The sequence below is a fragment of the Anolis carolinensis genome, chromosome 2, assembly GCF_035594765.1.
Source record: "Anolis carolinensis isolate JA03-04 chromosome 2, rAnoCar3.1.pri, whole genome shotgun sequence".
Classification (NCBI taxonomy): Eukaryota; Metazoa; Chordata; class Lepidosauria; order Squamata; family Dactyloidae; genus Anolis; species Anolis carolinensis.
The window spans coordinates 179,049,598-179,072,140 of record NC_085842.1 but is presented as its reverse complement, the minus strand read 5'-3'; the positions used below and the strand labels follow the sequence as shown (position 1 = coordinate 179,072,140).

General features: G+C 41.9%; 1 protein-coding gene across 1 annotated transcript in view; it reads left to right on the top strand.

Annotated features, from left to right (window-relative positions):
• fam120c (family with sequence similarity 120 member C) overlaps positions 1-22,422 on the top strand; it is a 39,036-nt gene extending 16,614 nt beyond the window's left edge. Inside the window, exons 4-16 of the mRNA XM_062971189.1 lie at positions 730-858; positions 1,224-1,326; positions 2,871-2,956; positions 4,938-5,257; positions 5,497-5,785; positions 5,880-6,051; positions 8,219-8,468; positions 9,084-9,198; positions 10,991-11,200; positions 12,071-12,272; positions 12,953-13,091; positions 15,237-15,294; positions 16,600-22,422. Coding sequence (XP_062827259.1) covers positions 730-858; positions 1,224-1,326; positions 2,871-2,956; positions 4,938-5,257; positions 5,497-5,785; positions 5,880-6,051; positions 8,219-8,468; positions 9,084-9,198; positions 10,991-11,200; positions 12,071-12,272; positions 12,953-13,091; positions 15,237-15,294; positions 16,600-16,884 — 2,358 coding nt within the window. The 3' untranslated portion in view covers positions 16,885-22,422. The remainder of the gene's footprint in view (positions 1-729; positions 859-1,223; positions 1,327-2,870; positions 2,957-4,937; positions 5,258-5,496; positions 5,786-5,879; positions 6,052-8,218; positions 8,469-9,083; positions 9,199-10,990; positions 11,201-12,070; positions 12,273-12,952; positions 13,092-15,236; positions 15,295-16,599) is intronic.
• Positions 22,423-22,543: the final 121 nt, after the last annotated feature.

Genomic DNA, 22,543 nt, shown 5'->3' with positions numbered 1-22,543 from the left:
GTGAGGAGAGGTGTTATTCCTAAAGTCTGTGGCCAGATTTGTGAAGGCAGTGGGCCCTAGTGCTTAGTGACATGCTAGTGGGGTTAGCAATTATGGGCTTAACACACTAATCTGTTCCATTAAAAAAAGTGATAGGAGCATAATTTGGCTCAGAACTAAACAACAACAAAAAGACAGGGCCTTCAATAATTGCTGTGGAAGGGGTGTTAAGATCTATGGGGGATGGACTACACTTAATGGAAAGATAGAGAAACAAACAATATCACATTTCTGATATGAGTTATACTACAGGGAAGGGGCAATATATGGCTCTCCATTTGATGCATTTCCCATCATCTTATCCACTGGTTATACTTACTAGGGCTGGTGGGAGTTGTCCAGAAACATTTAGAGAGCCACATGCCCTCTGCTTTCAGCATTCTTTTCTAGAACATCTTACGCTTAGGATAGAGAACACCATCTGGAGGGCCAAATCTGTTCCCTGAGAAGTACAGGCTGTGTTTCCTTCCCACCTACATTTCCAAGTTCAGAAAAAAGAGAAGTATGCCTGTATTTGATGTCTTCCTTTTAATCCACTGGCCAAGTGATGAAGAGGGGAGGGCATTGTCCTATTCCTTCCTTACAGTAACAATCCCATAAAAGTAGTTAGCATTGAAATAGAGAGGCTTCCTTGGTTCATTTTCCTTCTGTCTAGGCTTTTCCTTAAGTGCTTTCTGCACTGGCTTCTAGGTGCGTGCCCACCAGCTCGTCCTGCCACCCTGTGATGTTGTCATCAAGGCTGTATCTGAGTACGTCGGTTCCATCAAAAATCCCTCCAACCTGGATGCAATCGGGAGAGATGCCTTCAAGCACTCCCAGGTGAGATGGAATCTGAGGTGCAGGTTCATGTTCCATCTGTCTTGAGAGACAGGAGTCTGATGGTAGCAGCCCTAGTCATACCAGCTTTGGCAAACAGTTACAGTAATGGCAGGAGAGACTAATCCATGGTAGTGGTAAAGGACAAATGTGGTGGAGAGGCCTATTGCTGTCAACACAGTTGACTGAGTTTTATTTCGATGTTCTCTGGCTTTATACCTATAACCGGTATATCTTTATTAGATAATTGGCTTGACAGTTCATATAGCCACCTTTAGTAGGATTTCCACACTGAATTCCATAGCTGCAGTTGGCTGCAAACCTTTTTCTACCCATCACTTCCTTCCTTCCTTCTGATTTCTCCCCAGTCCAGAACCGAGGATAAAATTGAGCGTTTCAAGAAGGCTGTAGAATATTATTCAGTGGCCACGAAGGCACCCCCTACGCCAATGGGCCAATCCCCATATGTTCGTGAGTATCCAGGCGACGCTGGTCAACTTCACCTCTCTCTCAACCGTGTTTTCTCCCGCTGTCCAAGAAGGTGAGGCCCTGCCTGATACTCTACAGCGCCCTCTGTTAAGAGAGGTCAAGTCTGGACTTTAGTTACCACCTCCTGGCCCAAAGAAAGCTTTGGCCCTTTCAATTATTAGGTGGCTAATTTTGGAGCGGTTTCTTCAGTGATTATACTGTCAAAAACCAGAAGCTCCATCTGTTGGATTTCTCTATGCCATAGTTCATTAAAGGCACAGGAGCACCTTTCTGGGCCAGGTGCTGGTAATCTTTCTGGGCCATTCCCACATTCTGTCGTAGTAGTAAATTATTCTCAATAGCTCATCCTCATTGTCCATAGACATGTATTTACATTCACAGAGAAAAAGCGCATACACAGATATCTTAGAGTACCAAAGGCATAACTGATCTGTGAGAAGTGGTCTTCAGTATTCATTCTTGTTAAAAATAAATTAGATTGTCTATTTGAAATTAGACAGTGATGTTTTAGTGGACTATAGTCTACTGTTTACTGATCTCTGAATAGGAAAGTCATATAGAATCCATATCAGCCTAAAGTAACTTATGTCACATTCTCATTGTTCTCTCTGGCATCTCATTTTTAGGCTGGAATAGCTGACATCTTATCATTTCAGTCAGTTCTTTCACTCTGATTTTTCTATATCTCAGTTGAAGTACAGAGAGTTTTTCTGCCCTATTTCCAACCCAATCTTCGTCTGGGAGATTTGGGGAGATGTTTGTGAGGCATTTTCCCAAACTGTTTCCCCAACTATGTTCTACAAGTCCCCAAGGTTCAAAAGATTATCAGCAGTTCTTTGGTAAGATGAATGGTAATTCGTTATCATTCTCCAGTTTACATGGAGAACCCCACAGGCCTTGCTATTACTTTCTGTGAACTTGCATACACACTGTAGACAGTGGTTCACAACCTGTGAGTCTCCAGAAACTAGATTTTTCCCCAGAAGTCCAAATAATGTGGAAAGTTAAAGACTGAATCATTCTCCTTCACTACGGAGTTTCACTACAGAGTCTTCCAAATATTATTTATTTATTTATTCATTTCAGTATGTAAAGTTTTTTTCAAAGGGATACTTGAAAAAGGGAAAAAACCCTGAAAACATTCAAATGTAAAACATCAAATAAGAGTCAAATAGAATGTTTATCAGTTAAAACAAGGCACATAGACATAGCAAATACCAAGAGAGAGAGCATTCAAAAGGTGCAGACTTTTGAAGAGAAGGCTTGTAGCCTGTATAATGAATTTTGAAGTGTTTCATGAAGGAACACGTATGAAAATCAGGTTTGAGAACTGCAGGAACGCCAAAATACAACAGCCATACAAAACTTCTCCCCAAAGGGTTTTACAAGCCACATCCCCCCCCCCCCCGCCTTAACCATCTTGCACATTCTCCCAGATCCCCACCCAGCCCTTTATTGATCCCGGCAAGGGCGAGCTGGGATATAGAGTATATTTTGTATAATAAGGTGATAATTCTGTGTTTCAGTCCCAGCCTTTGGGCCCAACCATTTTGGAGGGGCAGCACCTATGAATCGCAATCCAGTGATACCTCTCCCTTCTGGGAAGGCCATGGTAAGTGCCCAGATCTGCTTTAGGATGAAACTGAACTTGAAAAAATAGCTTGACCACAACTATGCTTCTGATGAGTACAGTAGGAGCAGGACTTCTGTACTCATAAAGCTAGTCAAGAGACTGTTACAAGCCCAGATCACAGCAAAAAATTTAACCACCTCAGTCTGCACAGTATGAAATTCTGGACTACATGTCTTCAGACAGTAGGTGCATATGGTATGGGGGGGGGGTGTTGAAAAAGCCCCCCCCCCCATGAAAAAAACTGAACACTAAGGAGTCAGTATCTATCCAGATTTGTTGAAAAATGTTGATACCCCCTGCTTGAAACTGTAGTGACTGTGAAGTGGTATGACGAAGTCTGCCATATCATTTTAACTTCTGTATAGCATGTAAATTGGTTGATCAAAGACCAATTCTACATTTGCAACAGCAGGCTAAATTGTGTTTCTCCTGCACCTTCTTGCTGTGCAAGCATCTAATTCTGTTTGGTCAGACCACACCTGGAATACTATGTGCAATTCTGGGCACCACAATTTAAGGGAGACGTTGACAAGCTGGAATGTGTCCATAGGAGGGTGTCTAAAATGACCAAGGGTCTGGAGAACAAGCCCTATGAGGAGCAGCTTAAAGAACTGAGCATGTTTAGCCTGCAAAAGAGAAGGCTGAGAGGAGACATGATAACCATGTATACATATGTGAGGGGAAGTCATACAGAGGAGGGAGCAAACTTGTTTTCTGCTGCCCTGGAAACTAGGACACGGAACAACGGCTTTAAACTACAGGAAAGGAGATTCCACCTGAACATTAGGAAGAGCTTCCTCACTGTGAGAGTTGTTCAGTAGTGGAACTCTCTGCCTCAGAGTGTGGTGAAGGCTCCTCATTAGGAGGCCTTTAAGCAGTGGCTGGATGGCCACCTGTCAAGGGGTGCTTTGAATGCAATTTTCCTGCTTCCTGTTAGGGGGTTGGACTGGATGGCCCATGAGGCCTCTTCCAACTCTATGATTCTGTGATAAAAAACAGGAATTTGTTTGTTTTATTAATAGCCCACTCTTCTCACCCTGAGGGGGACTCAGAGCGGCTTACAAGTACAAACAAAATCTTTGTTACGGTCCTAGACCTACATAAGTGGGGTACAGTTTCATACAAGTAGGCAACAACTCAGTGCCGCATATACAAACATAGAATTAAATTATAAACAAGCACATCAAAAACCATAAAATAAAAGCATTAAAATCAGTTATTTAAACAGGGTTGTATGTTTTCTGGGCTGTATGGCCATGTTCCAGAAGTATTATCTCCTGATGTTTCACCCACATCTATGGCAGGCATCCTCAGAGGTTATGAGGTACCTCACAACCTCTGAGGATGCCTGCCATAGATGTGGGCAAAACGTCAGGAGAGAATACTTCTGGAACATGGCCATACAGCCTGGAAAACATACAACAACCCTGTGATCCCGGCCATGAAAGCCTTGGACAACACAATTATTTAAACCACACAGTCCAATTTCCCCTCTTCTTATTATGCAGGAATTGCCCTCTTATTAATGGTGTTGTATGATTCCACCAAAACCCAGAGTTCTTGTGTTCTGTGATGGTCATGTGGAATGTGGCATTGCATGCATGCTATTGCCATGCTCTTGTTTTCGGTAAACAATGATTTTTTAACTCATGGGTTTTTGCGGTACAGATGTTAGGAAAGGGCTGGATAGGTTCTTAATGGGAGTGCCCTTACTATATTCCCTTTCTAGCACTCAAACCTAACCCTGTGGGTTTGCTCTATTAGCAACTCTACAAGATTTCAGGTGGATATCTTTCTTTCCAGTTACTTGATATCTGTTTTATTAACTGAAGATGCTAAAGAATGAACTTAGGACCTTGTTACATGGAGAGTACAGATATTTTGCTACTGAAATATGACTTCCATCTCAAGCCTGTTTGTAGTCCATCAATTCCTCTCCCTACTTCTCTTTCACATCCAGTTTGCACCTCATATGGGGCCAAAGATGCCGTACCAGCCGCCAGGGCCACACGGTGGTGTTGCCGCCCCCTCATCATTTCTTCCTGGCCCTGGCTCCAGTTTTCTCTTTTCACCTCATGGCCTGACGGATCCTTCCGCCCCCTTCCATGAAGACCCTGCCTTGAAGGGGGGCCACTACAACAACTGGTCTATACCTTATGACAACTCTCAGGCCAAGTTTTCTAACCACCACCTGAGCTCCAAACCTTCCCCATCATCTGGGCCTGGCTCTTCGCCTTCCTCTTCATCTGATGGAGAAGAACACAATGGAACCAGCTCCAAGTGAGTGGGCCAAGAAGGGTCCCGAGACCCGCAAGCTAAATTCTGGGTGGGAGCAGTAGAAGATGAACCAGACTCCATGGCTGCGTTCCTCTGAGAAAGTAGAGTAGGTTAGCATCAAAGAAATGAAAAAGCCAGGAATTCTGATCTTGTCTGCGGAGGGGATGAGGCAGTAAGTAAAGGTATTGCTGGTTTGCCTGAAATGTTTAGCCACTAGCCTTTCCATTTCTTCTTTTACTCAGCCATGTGTCTGAAAGCGGACCTCGCAAATCTGGCTGGGAGGATCCTGGGAATGACAAGATGATGAGCCAAGGCTGGGGGCAGCCGGCAGGGGGCAGCAGCAACCCAGAGAGGAACTTGAGTGGGTCCACCGAGGCCCACATCCCCTCACTGCTCTCCATGGCAACCCGTAATCACATGGACATCACCACGCCACCCCTGCCCCCAGTTGCCCCCGAGGTGCTTCGCGTGGCTGAGCACAGGCATCGCCGGGGGCTTATGTACCCTTTTATCTACCACGTCCTTACCAAGGTGAGCATGGGACAGTGAGTTGTCATGGGGGATCTAGGAGTTTTGGAAAGATGTACTGGAGGAGGCACTCTCATTTTCCAACACACTGTTCCAGGGTGAAATCAAGATTCCTGTGTGCATTGAAGATGAATGCAATACAGAGCTGCCCCCTGCGGCTGTTCTTTTCCGGGCAGCCAGGCAGTATGTATATGGGGTACTCTTCAGTGTGGCTGAGACCCAGCGGCGGCTGGAACGCCTGGCTGTGCGGAAGCGCATCCCGGTGGAAAGTAAGTGAATGTCCTGCTTCCCTCAAGTGAATGTGTGCTTACTACTTACTACTTGCTTACTACTTACTTGCTTACTACTTACTACTACTACGTGTCCTTCTCTTGAGTGGGTTTTAGGCTTTCAGTAATGCATCAGGGAGGTTTCCTGGGACATGAATAGTCTTTGGCTGCAAACATCTCAAGTAGCAGCTCGGGGCCCTTTTATACTGTACAATTATAGTGCTCTTACCCAAATTGCCTTGGAAGTATCCTATGGCATCCTGGGGTTTGTAGTTTGATCAGAGGCAGCAGAAGAACTCTCTGGCTGAGAAATATAGATTTTCCTTCCTAAACTGCAAACCCTGGGATTCTGTAGAGTGTTGCCATGGCAGTTAAAATGGCTGTGACTGTATTGTCAGCTCTTCACATTTGCAGGTTTAACATTTGACAGTTTTAACGTTTATGGATATAACTATTTGTAGATTTATCAAGGAGGTTTCTCGACGATTCTCCATGTATCCCAGTGAGGCTCTAGGATCCACTTTCACCAAAATTTAACTGCAAAATGGTAGGGGACCTAGAGATTCATAGAGAGAACACTTCTCTGGGAATCTTTGAGTCCTCCAGCAGAACTCATTGGTCTATATCTGGCAAAAGTGGATTGGAAGACAGAGATTCTTAGAGAGGCATTATTCTAGGCATGTGGGAAAGAGACAGCCAACTAAACACAACAACATCGTGTCTTATGTATTTGCCTGAGAGCAAATTAAATAAATATATAAGCTGTTCTGAAAAAATGTGATACAAATTATCTAAATAATAAAATAGAAATAGTGGATTTTTTTAAAAGCCGCTCTGAAGAGTAGGGTAAAAATGATCTAAATAATAAAATGAAAATACTGGTTTTTGATATATTTTTTTGTGGGGACCCTGTGCCCTTAACTTCGGCAGATGTGGTGGGCTGACTACAGTGTGAAAGAGATCACTGTATTTGTTTTGAAGACGCCATATGTTGGTTTGTTTATATAAATTAAATCTCGGTGATTTTCAAGAGTTTTCAAAACTTAACCTTTTCTTATTTAAAACCCCTGTGCTCCTTTGTATTTTCCCCACCCTTATATTCTGCCAACCAAGTAGTTCAAAAACAGGCAAATGTGAGTAGATCAATACGTACCGCTCCAGAGGGAAGGTGACAGCGCTCCATGCAGTCATGCCAGCCACATTACCTTGGAGGTGTCTACGGACAATGCCGTCTCTTCGGCTTAGAAATGGAGATGAGCACCAATCCCCAGAGTTAGACACGGCTAGACTTAATGTCAGGGAAAAACCTTTACCTTATCCCCAATGTTATGTTGACAATACTCTGAAGGAATCATGATCATTTTTTGTGGGACTTTTGCTTTTTCTGATGACTTTTGGGATCCCTAAACTACCTGAATTGATATTTCCAGGATCTATCTCCTTTACTTTGATTTGTATTTCCCACTTAGAGCCTGGACTATCTCCATTGTTTTATTTTCTTTTTCCACAGGGCTGTATAGAGTACTACACCTGCCTGACACAATCTCTCAAGACTGACAATGTGTCAGAGAGGTGTGGAGGAGACATAAAGAAAAAGGATTAGGAAAGGTGTTGGCAGCACTTGCTGTAATTTCACTAAAAGAGGGCTGAAATGCTAAGTGCCATAAGTCACCCAGATAAAAGTAAAAAAAAAATCATGTGGGATAAAAGAGATATTTACTCAACAATAATAAATGCAAAGTGCTACTCAGTTCTGTGCCTGTATATTCATAAATATCCCCCTGTACTTCAGCTCCTCTGCTGGCAACATTTGGCTCAGTTTCATGCAACTGCCTTCCTGCTTGTGGAGCTAACCTTAGTCACCGAAGATTCTAAACACATAATGATTTTGATTGTTCTGTTTTTTATTGTCTTTTCTAATAATCTCAACTGAATGAATAGTTTTTGACCTCTCTACCACAATCCCACAATTTTTAGAAGGCCAGCACTAAGACACATCCAAAGGAAGTAGTGGATCTGGTGGCCTGACTTAATAAATGCCTGGTGCTTGTTTGGTAAATAACTTGACCCTGTCCAAGCATATCTCAGTTGTGTCCATTCTCCTCCTCTCAACTCATGGAAGCCATTTATCTTTTTGATCTTATGGGCTTTTTCCTTCCTTGCACAGCTCATCCTGTTATCATTAAAGAATGGTCAGCATACAAGGGGAAGTCACCCCAGACTCCAGAACTGGTCTCAGCTCTTGCCTTTCGGGAGTGGACTTGCCCTAACCTCAAGAAGCTATGGCTGGGCAAAGCTGTAGAAGACAAGAACCGACGCATGAGAGCCTTCCTGGCCTGCATGAAATCAGACACGCCTGGCATGCTTAACCCTGCCAATGTCCCTACACACCTGCTGCTTATGTGCTGTGTACTACGGTGAGTGGGACAAGTCCTGCAACGAGGGGCATGCAGAGGAAAGGTGATGAATATTGAGAGGTGTGTGTTGAAGATCACAGGAAAGACAGTTGGTAAGGATGGGTGTGAGTGAGACATTCCATTTAAGGGGTTTCAGCAGGGATTGTGTTCCATTGCTGGTAGGTTTTTTTATTAGTTTCCTTCTTGTTCATTACATAAAAGTAGAATTAGCCAGGTTTGTAGGTTCTTCTGCCTTCGGGATTAGAAGAATTTCCACCTCTACTTAAATTGTGATGAATATGATCCTGTTCATATGGGTAAACTTTGGTCCTCTGAGTGTTTGGGCTTCAACTCCCGCAATTCCTAACAGAAGGTAAGCCAGCCGGGATTTCCGGGAGTTGAAGTCCAAAACACCTGGAGGGCTAAAGTTTTCCCATGCTTGATCTATTGTCATGAATTCAGAACAGCTTTGCTAATCAAGAAATTTTTGAGAGAGTGAAGCTGCACCTGTAGAATACCCTGTCTTAAGGCCCAGATTACAATCAGAAAAAGCACTCTTGTACTTGTCCAAGTTTCCAAGAAAAAGAAGCGATTTTCTCTTCTTCTCCTTCATCTTTCTCTCTTTTTATAAAAAAGGTACATGATCCAGTGGCCAGGGGGGCGGATCCTGCACAGACATGAGTTGGATGCCTTCCTGGCCCAGGCTGTTTCGGCTCAACTGTATGAGCCAGATCAACTTCAAGAACTGAAGGTAGGATCAAAGTTGGATTTGAACTCTGCAATATTTATACTGAAAAGGGGTCCTGAGAACATATGAAAGTCCTTAAGTGAGAAGTAATGGCTAAAGAGAGGAATATCAATTTTTTAAGGTTTTTTCATGAATGCTCTCTCCAATGTACCTCTTCTACTGTCCCTCCTCACTCATCCTGTCTTCTCTCTTACTACCACACTGTTCTTAGTGTCTCCATCCACCACCATCATCCCAAAGTTCTCCATCCCGCAAAACATCTCCTTTCAAACTTGGGTCTCCCTCTCACAAATGGACTGTCCCAATTCAGGTGGGAACTAACATGTCTGACTGCATATTCCTGCAGATTTCTTTCATACACATCCCAACTATGATTTTTTTTAGTGGGAGGAAGGATTCTTGAAACTAGAATCTCGCCTGTGCATTGATTTTCTTCCTGACTTCTTTCTCTGGCATGGCCCACCTATTTCCTCTCGCTATTGGGAGGATGTGGGTCAGGACCTCCTCGACATGACATTCAGTTTATGAAATAAACTCCCATTAAAGGCCTAATTGGTACTCAAATTGGTGTCATGTCAGTACCAAGTAAAAGCATAATAATAATACACTTTATTTATATTCTGCTCTATCTCCCCAACTGAGTGGATTACAACAAGGATATACAAATACACAGAACAAAAGTAAAGGCTTCCCTTTTCATCTCTGGCTGGTTGTGTTGCTGGCATGGCTACATGGCTGCCTTTATTACCTCCCTGCCTGAGCGGTACCTATTGATCTACTCACATTTGCATGTTTTCAAACTGCTAGGTTGGCAGGAGCTAGGGCTAACAGCGGGAGCTCACCCTGAACCGCGACTTCAAACTGCCAGCCTTTAGGTCAGCAGAGTCACAGTTCAACGGTTTAACCCGTTGTGCCACCGTTTCTTAAAGAATTTGAGCCAAAGGTGTTCTGTTCAGATTTGCATTTTTGAATGTATTTCAACTGGTTTTAAATTGGTTTTTAATTTGTAAAGTTATTTAATATATTTCAATCTGTTTACAAAGTGGTATAGGCCTAAATCTATTTCAGTAACAACTTCTGTTGTTAATGATAATCAGACTTATTGTGTATTCTTATATATAAATCAAGTCAGGTTTGGGGGCCAAAATTGTGGATTTTACCTTATCCAGTGGCTAGATCAAGTGTAAAAATTAGCCAAAATACTTTCCTCTCCTTTTACAAATGCATAGAAAGAACATATTTAGAAAGAGCTAAAGAGGCCAAGACCATCTATTTATTTCAGAGATTACAGTGAAGGCAGGAATTGCATTGCTGATCTCAAAATGTCTACATCTATATAAATACAGTTAGGGAAAGGAATATAAAATGGGACAAAGAATGAGAATACAGCCCAATCAAAAGGCTGGAGGAAGAAGAGGGAGTAAGTTTCCTATTAGGGACCCAGCCCATTGCCCTTTCTTTGCCTGATCCAGAGGAAGAACTGCAGTCCTCCTTCCTTCTCTCCTTCCTCACCTTCTTTTGTGGTCTGAGCAGATTCCAGCAACAACTTGGGAGAACTATATTGACTACATGATGTGGAGAGGAGCAACAGCATTTATCTTTAATAAAGGCATTTTGCACAATATTCTCTGCAGAAAGACAAATGGGATTTTAAATAGGGGCATCCTATTATTATGTTAGAAATGCCCACAAGCTCTTGGATTAGAGCTCACTTAAGTCAAGCTCAAAGGACAAAATGGGGGACAGTTAATAAGAAGAGCTTTTTGAAGGCCAAGGAATGTTGCTTCTTTTGCAGATTGAGAAACTGGATCCCAGGGGTGTTCAGCTGGCTGCTTTGTTTATGAGTGGAGTGGACACAGCCCTCTTTGCCAATGATGCTTGTGGGCAGCCTGTGCCCTGGGAACATTGCTGCCCATGGATCTACTTCGATGGGAAGCTCTTCCAGAGTAAGCTGATCAAAGCCACACGGGAGAAGGCACCTCTCATCGACCTCTGTGATGGACAGGTAAGTGTCCACATTCCTAGAAGAGATTGGTTGGCACAGCTGCCACTGTCTTTGCTGTTAATCTTGCAGAAATCTTTGATTTCAGTGGCATGCCTACTAGTTCCTGGGCTCAGGGTGGGATATCAAATCTGCATGCACATCCATGTGCACACACTCGCATAGATATCATGCTCACTTCTCCTAGAACAAACTAGTTAAATCCAGAGGGGATTGGCGCGTCTAAGCATGTTGCTGCTAAAACTCCATGTCCCCAAGCTATTCCTGCTTCTTGGCAAAAACTAAAACCATGCTAGGTGCTGCTGTCCAGTATCACGTGTCTTCAGGTTTCCTCTTTCCCCTCTAAGCCACACTCGGTAGCTGAATAGGTTTTTTGTTGGATGGCAGGCACAAATGCAAAATTGCAGTACTGTCACTCTGTCTGGTCCACACCCTTGAGCAAAACTATTGTCTGCTTTTTCACCTACCATCTTGAAAACAAGCTTAAACTTAAAAAAATAATAAAATCTTGCACACATCTAAAGGTAAGTACATCTAAGTCTCATCGATTTCAGTGGGAAAGGTGAAGCACTTAATGCTGATTGGATCAAAGTCCGCCATAACATATGATTATTGGAATAAATTTCAATCTGTTGCATGCTACTGGCTTTGGCTTTGGGCATCCCTGCTCAGTATGTATGAAGGGCAGGGGGTTCTTTTGCCTCACTGTATTTACACTCCAATTTGTTCTTAAAATAGGTTTTATGTTAATGGCGGTGACAGGAGGGCCAATTATGTGCTGCCTGGATTGTTGCTACTCCCATAACACCACCAACCCTAACAAAACCAACCCTAGTTTGGTTATTTCTCTCTCTATTTTTACTCCATGATCAGACCGAGCAGGTGTCCAAAGTGGAGAAGATGAGACAAAGCATCTTGGAAGGCATCAACCTCAACCGCCAGGCCCCACCACCCCTGCTCCCGCCTCCACCTTTTGTATCCTCTATGGCCCCACCTTTTTACCCAATGCCTCTTTACCCTCGCACTTTTGGCTCCATCCAACCACCAGGCCCTGGAAGGACCAGAGGCTTCACAGGTAGGTGGCCAGGTTCCCAGATGCTTCTGCTGTTCATTAGTTTCAATGATTATATATTGTTGAAGTGTGTCTTTCATATTATTTATATCCCACTAATCTGCTTATAAAAGTACATCCGAAACAGGAAACAATAACAGGTAGTAAAACCTCTGCAGTGATTAATACTGATGTTATACTACAGTGCCAATGAATTCCTGAGGCTGAATCTACTTGCTTGTCCTTCCTAGAGAACTAGATACATTGAAAATATTGCTGAGTAGGTACATTGATTCAATGATGCTCTTAGGACTAGCAACTGGATTTAGACCTTAAGGACATTTAGTCACTTAAACACTTAAGGGACTAATCGCTTGTGAGTTCTAGATTAGCCATCTCTAAAGTTTTTTCTTTCTTAGGGGGAGGCATCTAACCAGATGCTCTGTCACCTGCAGAAAACATAATATATTTCCATATGTACTTATGTTCTTGTGCATTAAACAAACAGATAAAATCACACATATAGAATATGTATAATGGCACATCTGCACCACAGGAATGCACACTGAAGTGAATATTTTATGCCCTCTTATTTCAGTTGGCAATTACAGGATCTAGAACTCTATCTACAAATGATCAAATGAGGTGTTGCTTTTTCTTCAACTCTATTTCTTTATTTCTTACTGCATGTGCCCTTTTTCTAGGACTGCATCCTATCCCTCCACAAGGGGGCAAACTGGAGATTGCAGGGATGGTGGTGGGCCAGTGGGCTGGAAGCAAACCTTCCCGGGGGCAGGGCTCCTTCGGCATGCAAGTGGTCTCAGTTGGTGGGCCAGGAAAAGGGTAAGTAAGACTGGAAGGCATAACTGTTGCATCAGAGTGTTATTGTCAGAGATGGGCTTTCTCAGTTTAACTGAAAGAACAATTCAGGTATTAGTTCATTTCCACTGCCACCCATCCTTAGCTGGGACCACCTGGCATTAGAACAGATATAATACAAGGCCTTTCCCTAATTTTTTCCCTGCTACACAGTCTGCTCTTTGGTATTATTCTAGCTTTTCCTTCCTACCATTTATCTTTACTTTCATGGGAAGCCTAGCACAAGTTAACCGTTCTTAAGATTTCAGTCTCATACAGTATTAACTGGAAATAAGTCCCATTGAACTTAGTGCATATCTATCAGAAGACAGCCCTACTGCAAGCCCTCCACATTCATTGAAGCTAGGGGCACAGGATCCCCGTGAAAGTAAAAAAAAAAAATGAATTAAAAGTGGCTGTTTTTATAATGTGTCTTTTCTGTTGGTGTTATTTAAATCTCAATACATACTTTTTTAAATCCTTTTTTTTAACCTATGAAATTCTCTAGGAATTCCTAGCTCCTTCAAGCACAATTTTGTGGCCACTTTCTGCTGGAAGGTTGACCATACTGGAGGATCTAGAGAATCCTAGAGAGAACATTTAATCAAATTCATGAATAATCAAATTGCAGAAATCAGAACAGCCAATGTAGAGTGCCAACTGTATATACTTACAAGTCACCTAAAACCGGTAAAGCTTGCTTAAGTAGATTTAAACTGACAAGTGATTTAAACGGTGATGCTGATTCAGTTTGCCTTTTAACCAATTACCTAATTAATCAGATATATTTAAATCAAACTTTTGAAAGTTGAAAAACAAGTTTTGAGAATCAACACTTTACTAAGTACAGTCTACTTTTCTTTGACTTTTCATTTTTCATTCCTTTCTATAGTTATGTAAAACCCTGGCATCAAAATAATCTTAGTTACACTGATTAAAGTATTCCCTATTGATTAATCAGCCCAAACTAATTGAGCTCCTACTTTTGTAAAATTCTAAATGTTCCGTCTACCATATTATTCCCTTTATATGAGTGTTGCAGCTCGAACAGGGAGGATTGGGCAGGAGCTTCAGAATGGTTGATTTGATTCCAGTCTTGTTACTGAATAAGAAAATAAATGGTTTTTATCTGGATGCTTAAAATCAAAAAGATACAATGCATAAAAAGCAGTGGAAAGAGAAGGGGGAAATGAGCAAATTAAAACACTCTTTCTTGAAGTTATATTCTTAACCTTCTTGAATGGAATCCCTTCAAGGTGTGGAAGACCAAATAGCAATGTTTCTTTCATTTGACCTGATGTAATGGGGCTGATGTCTAAATTCTCCCTCAACTCCCTCAGGTAGAAAAACCGCTGACAAATAAGACAGAAGAGGAACTCTATTGCTCCTCTTATGTTGTTCATTTAATAATATTTGTTAAATTTAAATTCTCTTTATAATTTGTGCAGTTTGATGAATAAATGGATATTAGATAGCCTGCTATCTTTACTAGCCTACCTGTCTTTGCATACTTATCATAGTTATTGGCTTAACATTCTCAGCTCCAGAAAATGTTCCTGGCTATTACTTATCCCAGGCAAAGGGCTATATTTACCAAGCGAAGTCATGCAAGTACAGTACAGACAGTCTCCAAGTTCCAAACAAGATAGGTTCTGTAGGTTTGTTCTTAAGTTGAATTTGTAAGTCTGAATAAATACTTTTTAAAAGTGTAACTTCAGCCAAAAATATATATCTTTTAGCTTTGGATATCATAGGGATGGGTTAACACTTATTTCGCTGTCTGTGCCCCTGTTCAGAAGATTTCATCTCACTTTCTGTCCCTGTGAGAATTGGATTTTGAAAAATTTGGCTTGTTGTGGAAACAAGGATTAGTGATAAAGCTTCAGTGGAGACACCTTTCCCCCATGATAATAACTCTTTGGGGAGTGAATTTCCCATCCTAGGGGTAGATTTCTCTCACTTCTTGTTGTCTCGCCCCCATTCTTAAGTATGGGTTGTTTGTAAGTTGGGTATTTGTAACTCAGAGACTGCCGGTCATTAACTTTTTTGCAGAAGGAAGAGGATTATGAAGTGACTCTCTTCCTTTACTAAACCTGATCTTTTTATACACCTCTTTTCCTTTTTTTGCAGCCGTGGCCGTGATAACTCTGGGAAATCCCCCAAAGGAAGCAAGAAAGTGAACAAACAAGTATGTGTCCCTATTATTTTCCTATTCATTGTGCTATGTACAGTCAGCCTGTTTTCTTACATATCTCAATAAAGGATTTCTCCTTACATTTTCCCTGGCCATTCCGCACATTCTGAGCATACTCCGTTTTTGTCACTGTATGGCAGGCTTGAATGGATTTCTTTTGAATCTGTAAAAGTGAGAAACAAACAAACAAACAAACAAAAACATGTTACTGTGTTTTTAACTGTGTTTTAGTTGGTAAACTTTGTTGTTTGCTCCAGGCTTGGTCCCATATGTAAGCTGCCCTGAGTACCTTCGAGAAGATGGTGTATAAAAATAAAGTTGTTGTTATTGTTATTATTATTATTCAAGGCTGTGTTATAAAGCAGTTTGGGCTCTGGTAACCCAGATCAGCTCGGTACACCAGAGCTGATTCACCGACCCTTCACACATAGTGTGTATGTGTCCTTGGTCTCATTTGAAGATCGATTTTACATTAATATTAATGCTAATTCTGTGAAGGATAGAAGTTGCTTCTTATCCTCAGCAGAGAAGTCTGTGTAGCTTTATAGTAAAGGTAAAGCTTTCCCCTGATGTTAAGTCTAGTCATGTCTGACTCTGGGGGTTGGTGCTCATCTCCATTTCTAAGCCGAAGAGCCGGTGTTGTTCGTAGACACCTCCAAGGTCATGTGGCCGGCATGACTGCATGGAGCGCCGTTACCTTCCCGCTGGAGCTGTACCTATTGATCTACTCACATTTGCATGTTTTTGAACTGCTAGGTTGGCAGGAGCTGGAGCTAACAGCGGCTGCTCACGCCTCTCCCAGGGTTTGAACCTGGGACCTTTTGGTCTGTAAGTTCAGCAGCTCAGTGCTTTAACGCACTTTGCCACCAGGGCTCCTATGTAGCTTTATATTGGATCCATTTTACAATGATACTTGTAATATTGTGTTGCTGCTATGTGCCTTCAAGTGAACTCCAACATATGGTGACCACATCACAGGATTTTCCTGGCAGGATTTATTCAGGGTATGCCAATATTCTCGAGGCTGAGATAGTATCCTTGCCCAAGTTCACCCAGTACAATTTCATGCCTGAGCAGGGATTTGAATCCTGCTCTTGCAGAGTCCTTGCCCAGCTCTCAGATGTCTGTTCAAGACATGCTACTTATTGAGGTAGAGCACTAACAGTTTGCTATCTTTCCTTCACACCTAAAATTTGTTGCCGCAGGTGGCGACTTTACCCTCCTTAACTTAGCCTGCTTTTACCAACCCAATTGTTCACCTTGCTGTTTTTGCTAACCCTTTTGTCTTGCATTTGACAGGGTTCAACAGATGGACCTGCGAAGACACCCGAGTTCAACAATAACAACAGTGGCAGCAGTAGTAGCCGTCCCCAGTCCCAGGTGAATGGGAATGGGGGCACCACCCCTGCGGTGGAAGAGGACTCAGGCACTGGAGCATACCCCTCAGCCACATCACCTTGTGCCTTAGCCAGAGACGCTGACTCATGCAATAACAATAGCCCCTTCTTTGGGACGCTGAGTGGGGACGCTGAACGGTGCTCAGAGAACAAGCTTTCCTTCCAAGCTCTGCAGAAAGAGGAGTGAATAGAAACTGCTGCGGCTCCGATTGGTTGGCAAATGGGTGGGGTGGAGAAAGAAGAGGTGGTGTCTCCATTACTTTGCAAGTGGGGAGGGTAGAAAGAGGGGAAGATGTAGCAAATTCCTGGAACACTGATGTTATTAAATGTTGTGGGGCAGAGGGATCATGTGTGGAGCGGGTGGAGCTTTCGTGATACCTCACACTGCATCTTTTTGGAGGGTTTCTATGATGAGGTTTGATTTCTTGTCAGCAGGAAATATTTTCATAGTGTGTGATCAAGCGAAATGCCATGGGGCTCCCATCCCAATCTTGTGACCACATCAGCTTTTTGGGTTGTGACCACATCAGCTTTTTGCACTCTTCCCTTTGAATTTGCTATTGTGCCAATCGGATCCATGGAGGCAGGATATTTTTTTCTTCTTTTTAAAGTTTATTTGAGTTTTATTATTTTTTATTTTATAGTGGGGGAGGGAGTATTTTTAGGGGACAAGAATTATGGATTTTGGGAAGGGGATATTTTTAAAGAAAAAAAAAGCCGGCAAGGTTTTATTTTAAAGTGGGGCAGATTTTTCCTGCCTGCCTTGTTAATTTCTTGCCAACTCCCCCACCATCAGGCCAGATAGCAGCATTGCTTTGGATGATGGTGGTAACGGTGTGGAGTCAAGTGAGGGAGACAAAATAATTTTTAAAAAGAGAGAGCGAGAGAAAGATTAGCACAGCTGTCACAGCATATACACAAAAGTATGTGTATAGTGGTCAGTCTGTGCTTTTTATTGTATATGAAAGAGAGAGAGATTATATTTATATATAACATGAATAGAGCTATATATAAATATGAAAGTGGCAAACCCGGAAGGGTTGAAAATGTTCCCGGGAGACAACTTACGTTCCAAAGCGCTATGCGTTTTATGAATTAAAGGCCTGTTTAGCGAGTTCCCAGTGACGGGCCTTGTTAACAAGGCTGCTGGGATACCATGTGTCAGGTCTCTTGATATCAGACAGAAAACTTCTTATCCTAAAAACAGACAAGCACTTGCTTTTGCATTTTCCAGGACTGTGAGCAAATTGACGTGGTTGTGACCGGAAAAGGGACACATTGCCATTCACTTTGCGAGTTGGGGGTGGGATGGGGGGTTGGGGAGATAATAGTATCAGTCCTACCCAGAGCCTAGTGGATGATGGTGGCCATGGTTGTTGGGGTTCTAGTTCTTGCCATTGTTAAAAATGGCTGAGAGAACACGAATCGAAGTCCTCTCTAAATACATGTACTCTGCCACTTCGATACACAGTCTATAATCTGATAAGTTGGCATCTTAGGAATCATAGGTATTAGCTATAAAACAATAATTCACTATCATTTTAGTGCTAACAGTTATGAGAACATTTTTAAAGGAGTGGATAGCTTCTTGAAATTACTGGTCAAGGTTTTCAGTGCCTCGTTGGCATAGCTTCAGAAAGTTTTTTTAATTAGGATTCTCAGCATTCCTCCACAGCCATGTTAGTTGAGGGGATTCTGAGAGTTGTAGTACAGGGAAGTAATTTTTCTAAGCTCTGGTAATGGGCATGGCTGGGGAATGTCCTTGCCCCACTGGATTGGCTACTCTTTTTGCCCCATCATCATCCTCTGCAGTCTTGCAGCTCTTCTTAGGGAAAGATGAAAACTTTGCATTTCAGAAGCTGAACAGCTGGCTCCATGCATAGAGATTTGTGGTGAAAACTACTTAAAATGTCCTTGGCTCATGCCTCAGAGTAAGGCTAGATTTTTCAGAAAAATCCTACCATTCTCAAATGTGCTTTGATTTTAACTTCTTCCTCCTCAGTCACTTTTCCTCTCCAGCTTCCTCCACAAAACATACCTGGGAAAAGATCATGTTGGGTAGTTCCACCTCTGACATAACCAAGACAGACAAAAGAAAGTACTTTATAAAAGTGCATAAGAAGTTAATGCAGTTCACTGTCACAAGATAAACAGTCATAGTACACATCTATTTGTAAATACTGGGTTGCTGTGATTTTTCTGGGCTGCATGGCCAAGTTCCAGAAGCATTCTATCCTAATGTTTCACCTACATCTATGGCAGACATCCTCCGAGGTTGTGAGGTGTGTTGGAAACTAGGCAAGTGGGGTTTATATATCCTCACTACCTCTGAGGATGCCTGCCATAGATGTGGGCGAAGTATCAGGAGATAATGCTTCTGGAACATGGCCATGCAGCCCGGTAAACTCACAGCAACCCGGTGATTCTGGCCATGAAAGCCTTTGTCAACATATTTGTAAATAGATTAGGAAAATTCAAGGAAAAGCAGTATAGCTGGTTAAGCTAGAAATAATGCACACAATCAAGGACAATGTAGTCTTGAGTCTAAATTTCTGGGAAACAAACCAGGGAGGGGTATTCACTCATCCATTCTCTAATTGGCAACAGTGAATATAAAAGGGCAATTAAAATCTGTTTTAAGCAGGTTGGAGAGCTCACATCTGTTGTATGTATTTCTAGTTACATGTTTCTAAGTAATTGTGAAGACCTTTCTTGGCTTGAGATCACAACAGTCAAGATGCTGAATTACTGGCCTCTCTCGGCTTTGTGAACATTTGATGCCAATGAGAGTATTTTTTTCCCCAGAAGTGCCATAATTTGAAACTGCACCCCCAGTCCCTTTTCCCTCAGCAAGCTGACGCCAAGGGGAAGACAGAAACCTTTTTGGTAGAGATGTGCACTGATCACTTGCTTTTATATGAGGCTGAGGTCCACATGAGATCAGGCCAAGCAGGGCAGGTTGCCTTCAGCAAACTCAAGCAAAGAGCTTAAATGGTGGGTTTAATAACGGAGTCACCTCATAGGAGTGCTGCAAAATATTAAACCAAATAAATGTTAGAAAGCTCAGCAATATCTCAACACACAAGCCTCTTGGTTATAAATTTCCTTGACACCAAATGTTCACAAAGGTGAGAGAGGCCAGTAATGAGGGTTTTTACCATCTTGACTGCTGTGATCACAAGCAAAGAAAGGTCTTCCCAACCTATTAACTTGAATTACATAGAAAGTGGGTGTCTGGTGGGGAAGCATGTATAATTAAAGGCATTGTGTTCATATAGTCATTATAGTGGATCTCACTAAAAACCAAAGTCCAAATTAGGGCAGATGTAACTTTTTAAAATGTCTTTCGTAGCATGGCTGTAGGAAAAGGCAGGACTTAAAACTGAATACCAGTAATTTTTGAATTTTTTTAAAAAGAAAACATTCTAGCTTTCACTTCAGATAAATTAATTCAATCTTCTTGGAGAGTTAGTGGGGAAGAATGAACTGTTTTAAATCCTGATTGTACCCTCACAAACTCTGCTCTGGGTGGGAATGATTTGGTGATAAGTGACACTCACTTTATTCCCAGGGTTATGGGTGGGAAGGATATGCATAAATCACCCTGACACAATGATACTTGTGTTAAACAAACTGGACACTGCTTAACCTTTTCCTTGGGTTCCCAACAACAATTGGGAAAGGGATTGGCGCCTTGAAAAGGTTTCCCAGGGAGGAGGGATTTGGCACCCTTTTTTCGCTGGGGGTGTTTTTGCCACTTTAACTTGACAGTATTGTCTGCAGGGGGAAGGACAACTTCCTCTCTCTGCCAATGGCATACATTTCCAAGCAACTTAACCATTGCCAATTCTGAGGTTGTACCTCAGAATTTGAAGACACCTACATGCTTGGGTTGGTCAGTTGCAACCCAGGTTTGCTAACATGAAGGCATATCGCTGCAATATCACATGGGGGAGGGGGCAGTTAGAGCTGTTTCCCAGTCTTCTGCTGTATTAATTTTCTTGTACATATTCCCAGTGCTTGAGAAGTGGAATTCTTTGCAACTGGATCTGATCTTTTTTCTGTATTTTTTCCCTTTGCATTATGGCCAGGCAAGGTATCGATATAGGAAGCAGATTAATTTGGCTTTCTTATCTGAATGGGTCACAAAAGTTAGTGAGACTCAGGTACAAGCTAGCCTCTCCTATACTGTATCAGGAAAATACAGTGGACTTTCTGGATCCGTGGCTCCAGATCAGCAGTTTTGACCAACTGTGGATCATCATGTCCTATGCATAAAATGGCAGCAGCATGACCATAGATGTTCAGAAGTGGTTACACACATGTTGCTGCCATTTAATAATATAAGACATGTTCGTTCACTTTTTTAGGCCACCACGGGGAGGGGTGTGTGTCCCAGAATCAAATCAACGCTACTATTGTGGAGTAAGCCTTACTCCAGGAGTTTCTATCTGCTGTTATTTTGCAGATGCACAGACTGTAGCACTGGAGGAGGTATATCCAGCTTCTTCAGAATCCTAGTTTCTTCCATTTTAAAATTTGTGATTTCTTTGGTTATAAATACATTCAAAGTGCGGGAAGCGCCTAGATGAAAAATTTTTAAATGCTAGTGGGTTAGCTGAGTAAGATTTACAATGTTAGGGTAGAACATACTCCATTCAGTGACGATTCAAATCAAGAATAATTTGGCTTTAAAAAAGTAATTACGCAAAATAAGAGTGTGCAAATATATATTGTTTACGTACTTGATACAAGTACTAGAATTCAATGTTTGAAAATGATAAAATCTATTTTGTTCTAGCTATACAAAAACCAGTTCTTTGTTTTCTATGCTGGGAAAAAATGGAAGTTTGAAGTAACTTCATTTCAGAACCCCTTGGTAAACATCCTAGATGGCTTTCCCTTCAATTTATAGCAGTCCCTTTTTTGCATCGGGTATGATTTTGTTGAGAATTGCTCATTTTTGCTACGCTCAAAAAAGTCATAGTCATTCTGCATCTGAACTCTTGCGTTGTACTAAAGACATGGATGAAAACTGCAGGCCTTGTTCCTCCTGCGTGGATCCAAACGACAAGGCCCCTCCCTGCGTATGTTTGAACTTTTGAATTTCTTTTGTTTAGAATTACATTGCCATACTCGTAAGGCCCCTTCTTTTCTTGCATAATGTTAACACCCTTGCTGACATGATGAAATATGAAAGTGTTATCCTTGAGACTCACATTGCTCCGTGATATGCGAGCCATAATGAGAAATTATGATTCATGTCCTCGAGAGATCTGGTGTCATCTGAGCGTATTAGGCAACAACTGTTTTCCAAAGCTGTGCCAGGCAGTTCTGACTTTGATATGCATATTTGATTCCAAGATTTCTATTAGTTTTGATGTAAGATTCAATTTAGGCTAAGGCGTAATTACGATCCCCTGTTCCGGTTTAAATCTGTCAGGTGAAAGCTGAGAGAAGTTTGTAATGCTTCGGTTGTAAAAGTTTTTGTATACCTTCTGCTGCGACTCTTGCTTTGTGAAAAATTAGACTTGCTTCCATAGATTCACTTATAGTCAGAATTCCTGGGCTGGTTTTAGAAAACATGATTCTTAACTGTTGAAATAAGTAAGGTTCTTTATAGTGTTACATATACTTTGTAACAGATTTACCTTTCTCCAGCTAGACTGTTCTATGTTTTCACTTGTATTTATGGCAGCTGATAAAACAGATTTTTGAAACCTGACGCTAATTTCAGAGACACTTTTGCTTTTAGTGTCAGAAATCAAAAGTTTGGGCAAATGGTACTGAACTAGGAAGAATTATGCAGCTATAACTAATTTTTAATTATCATTGCCTCCCCCATC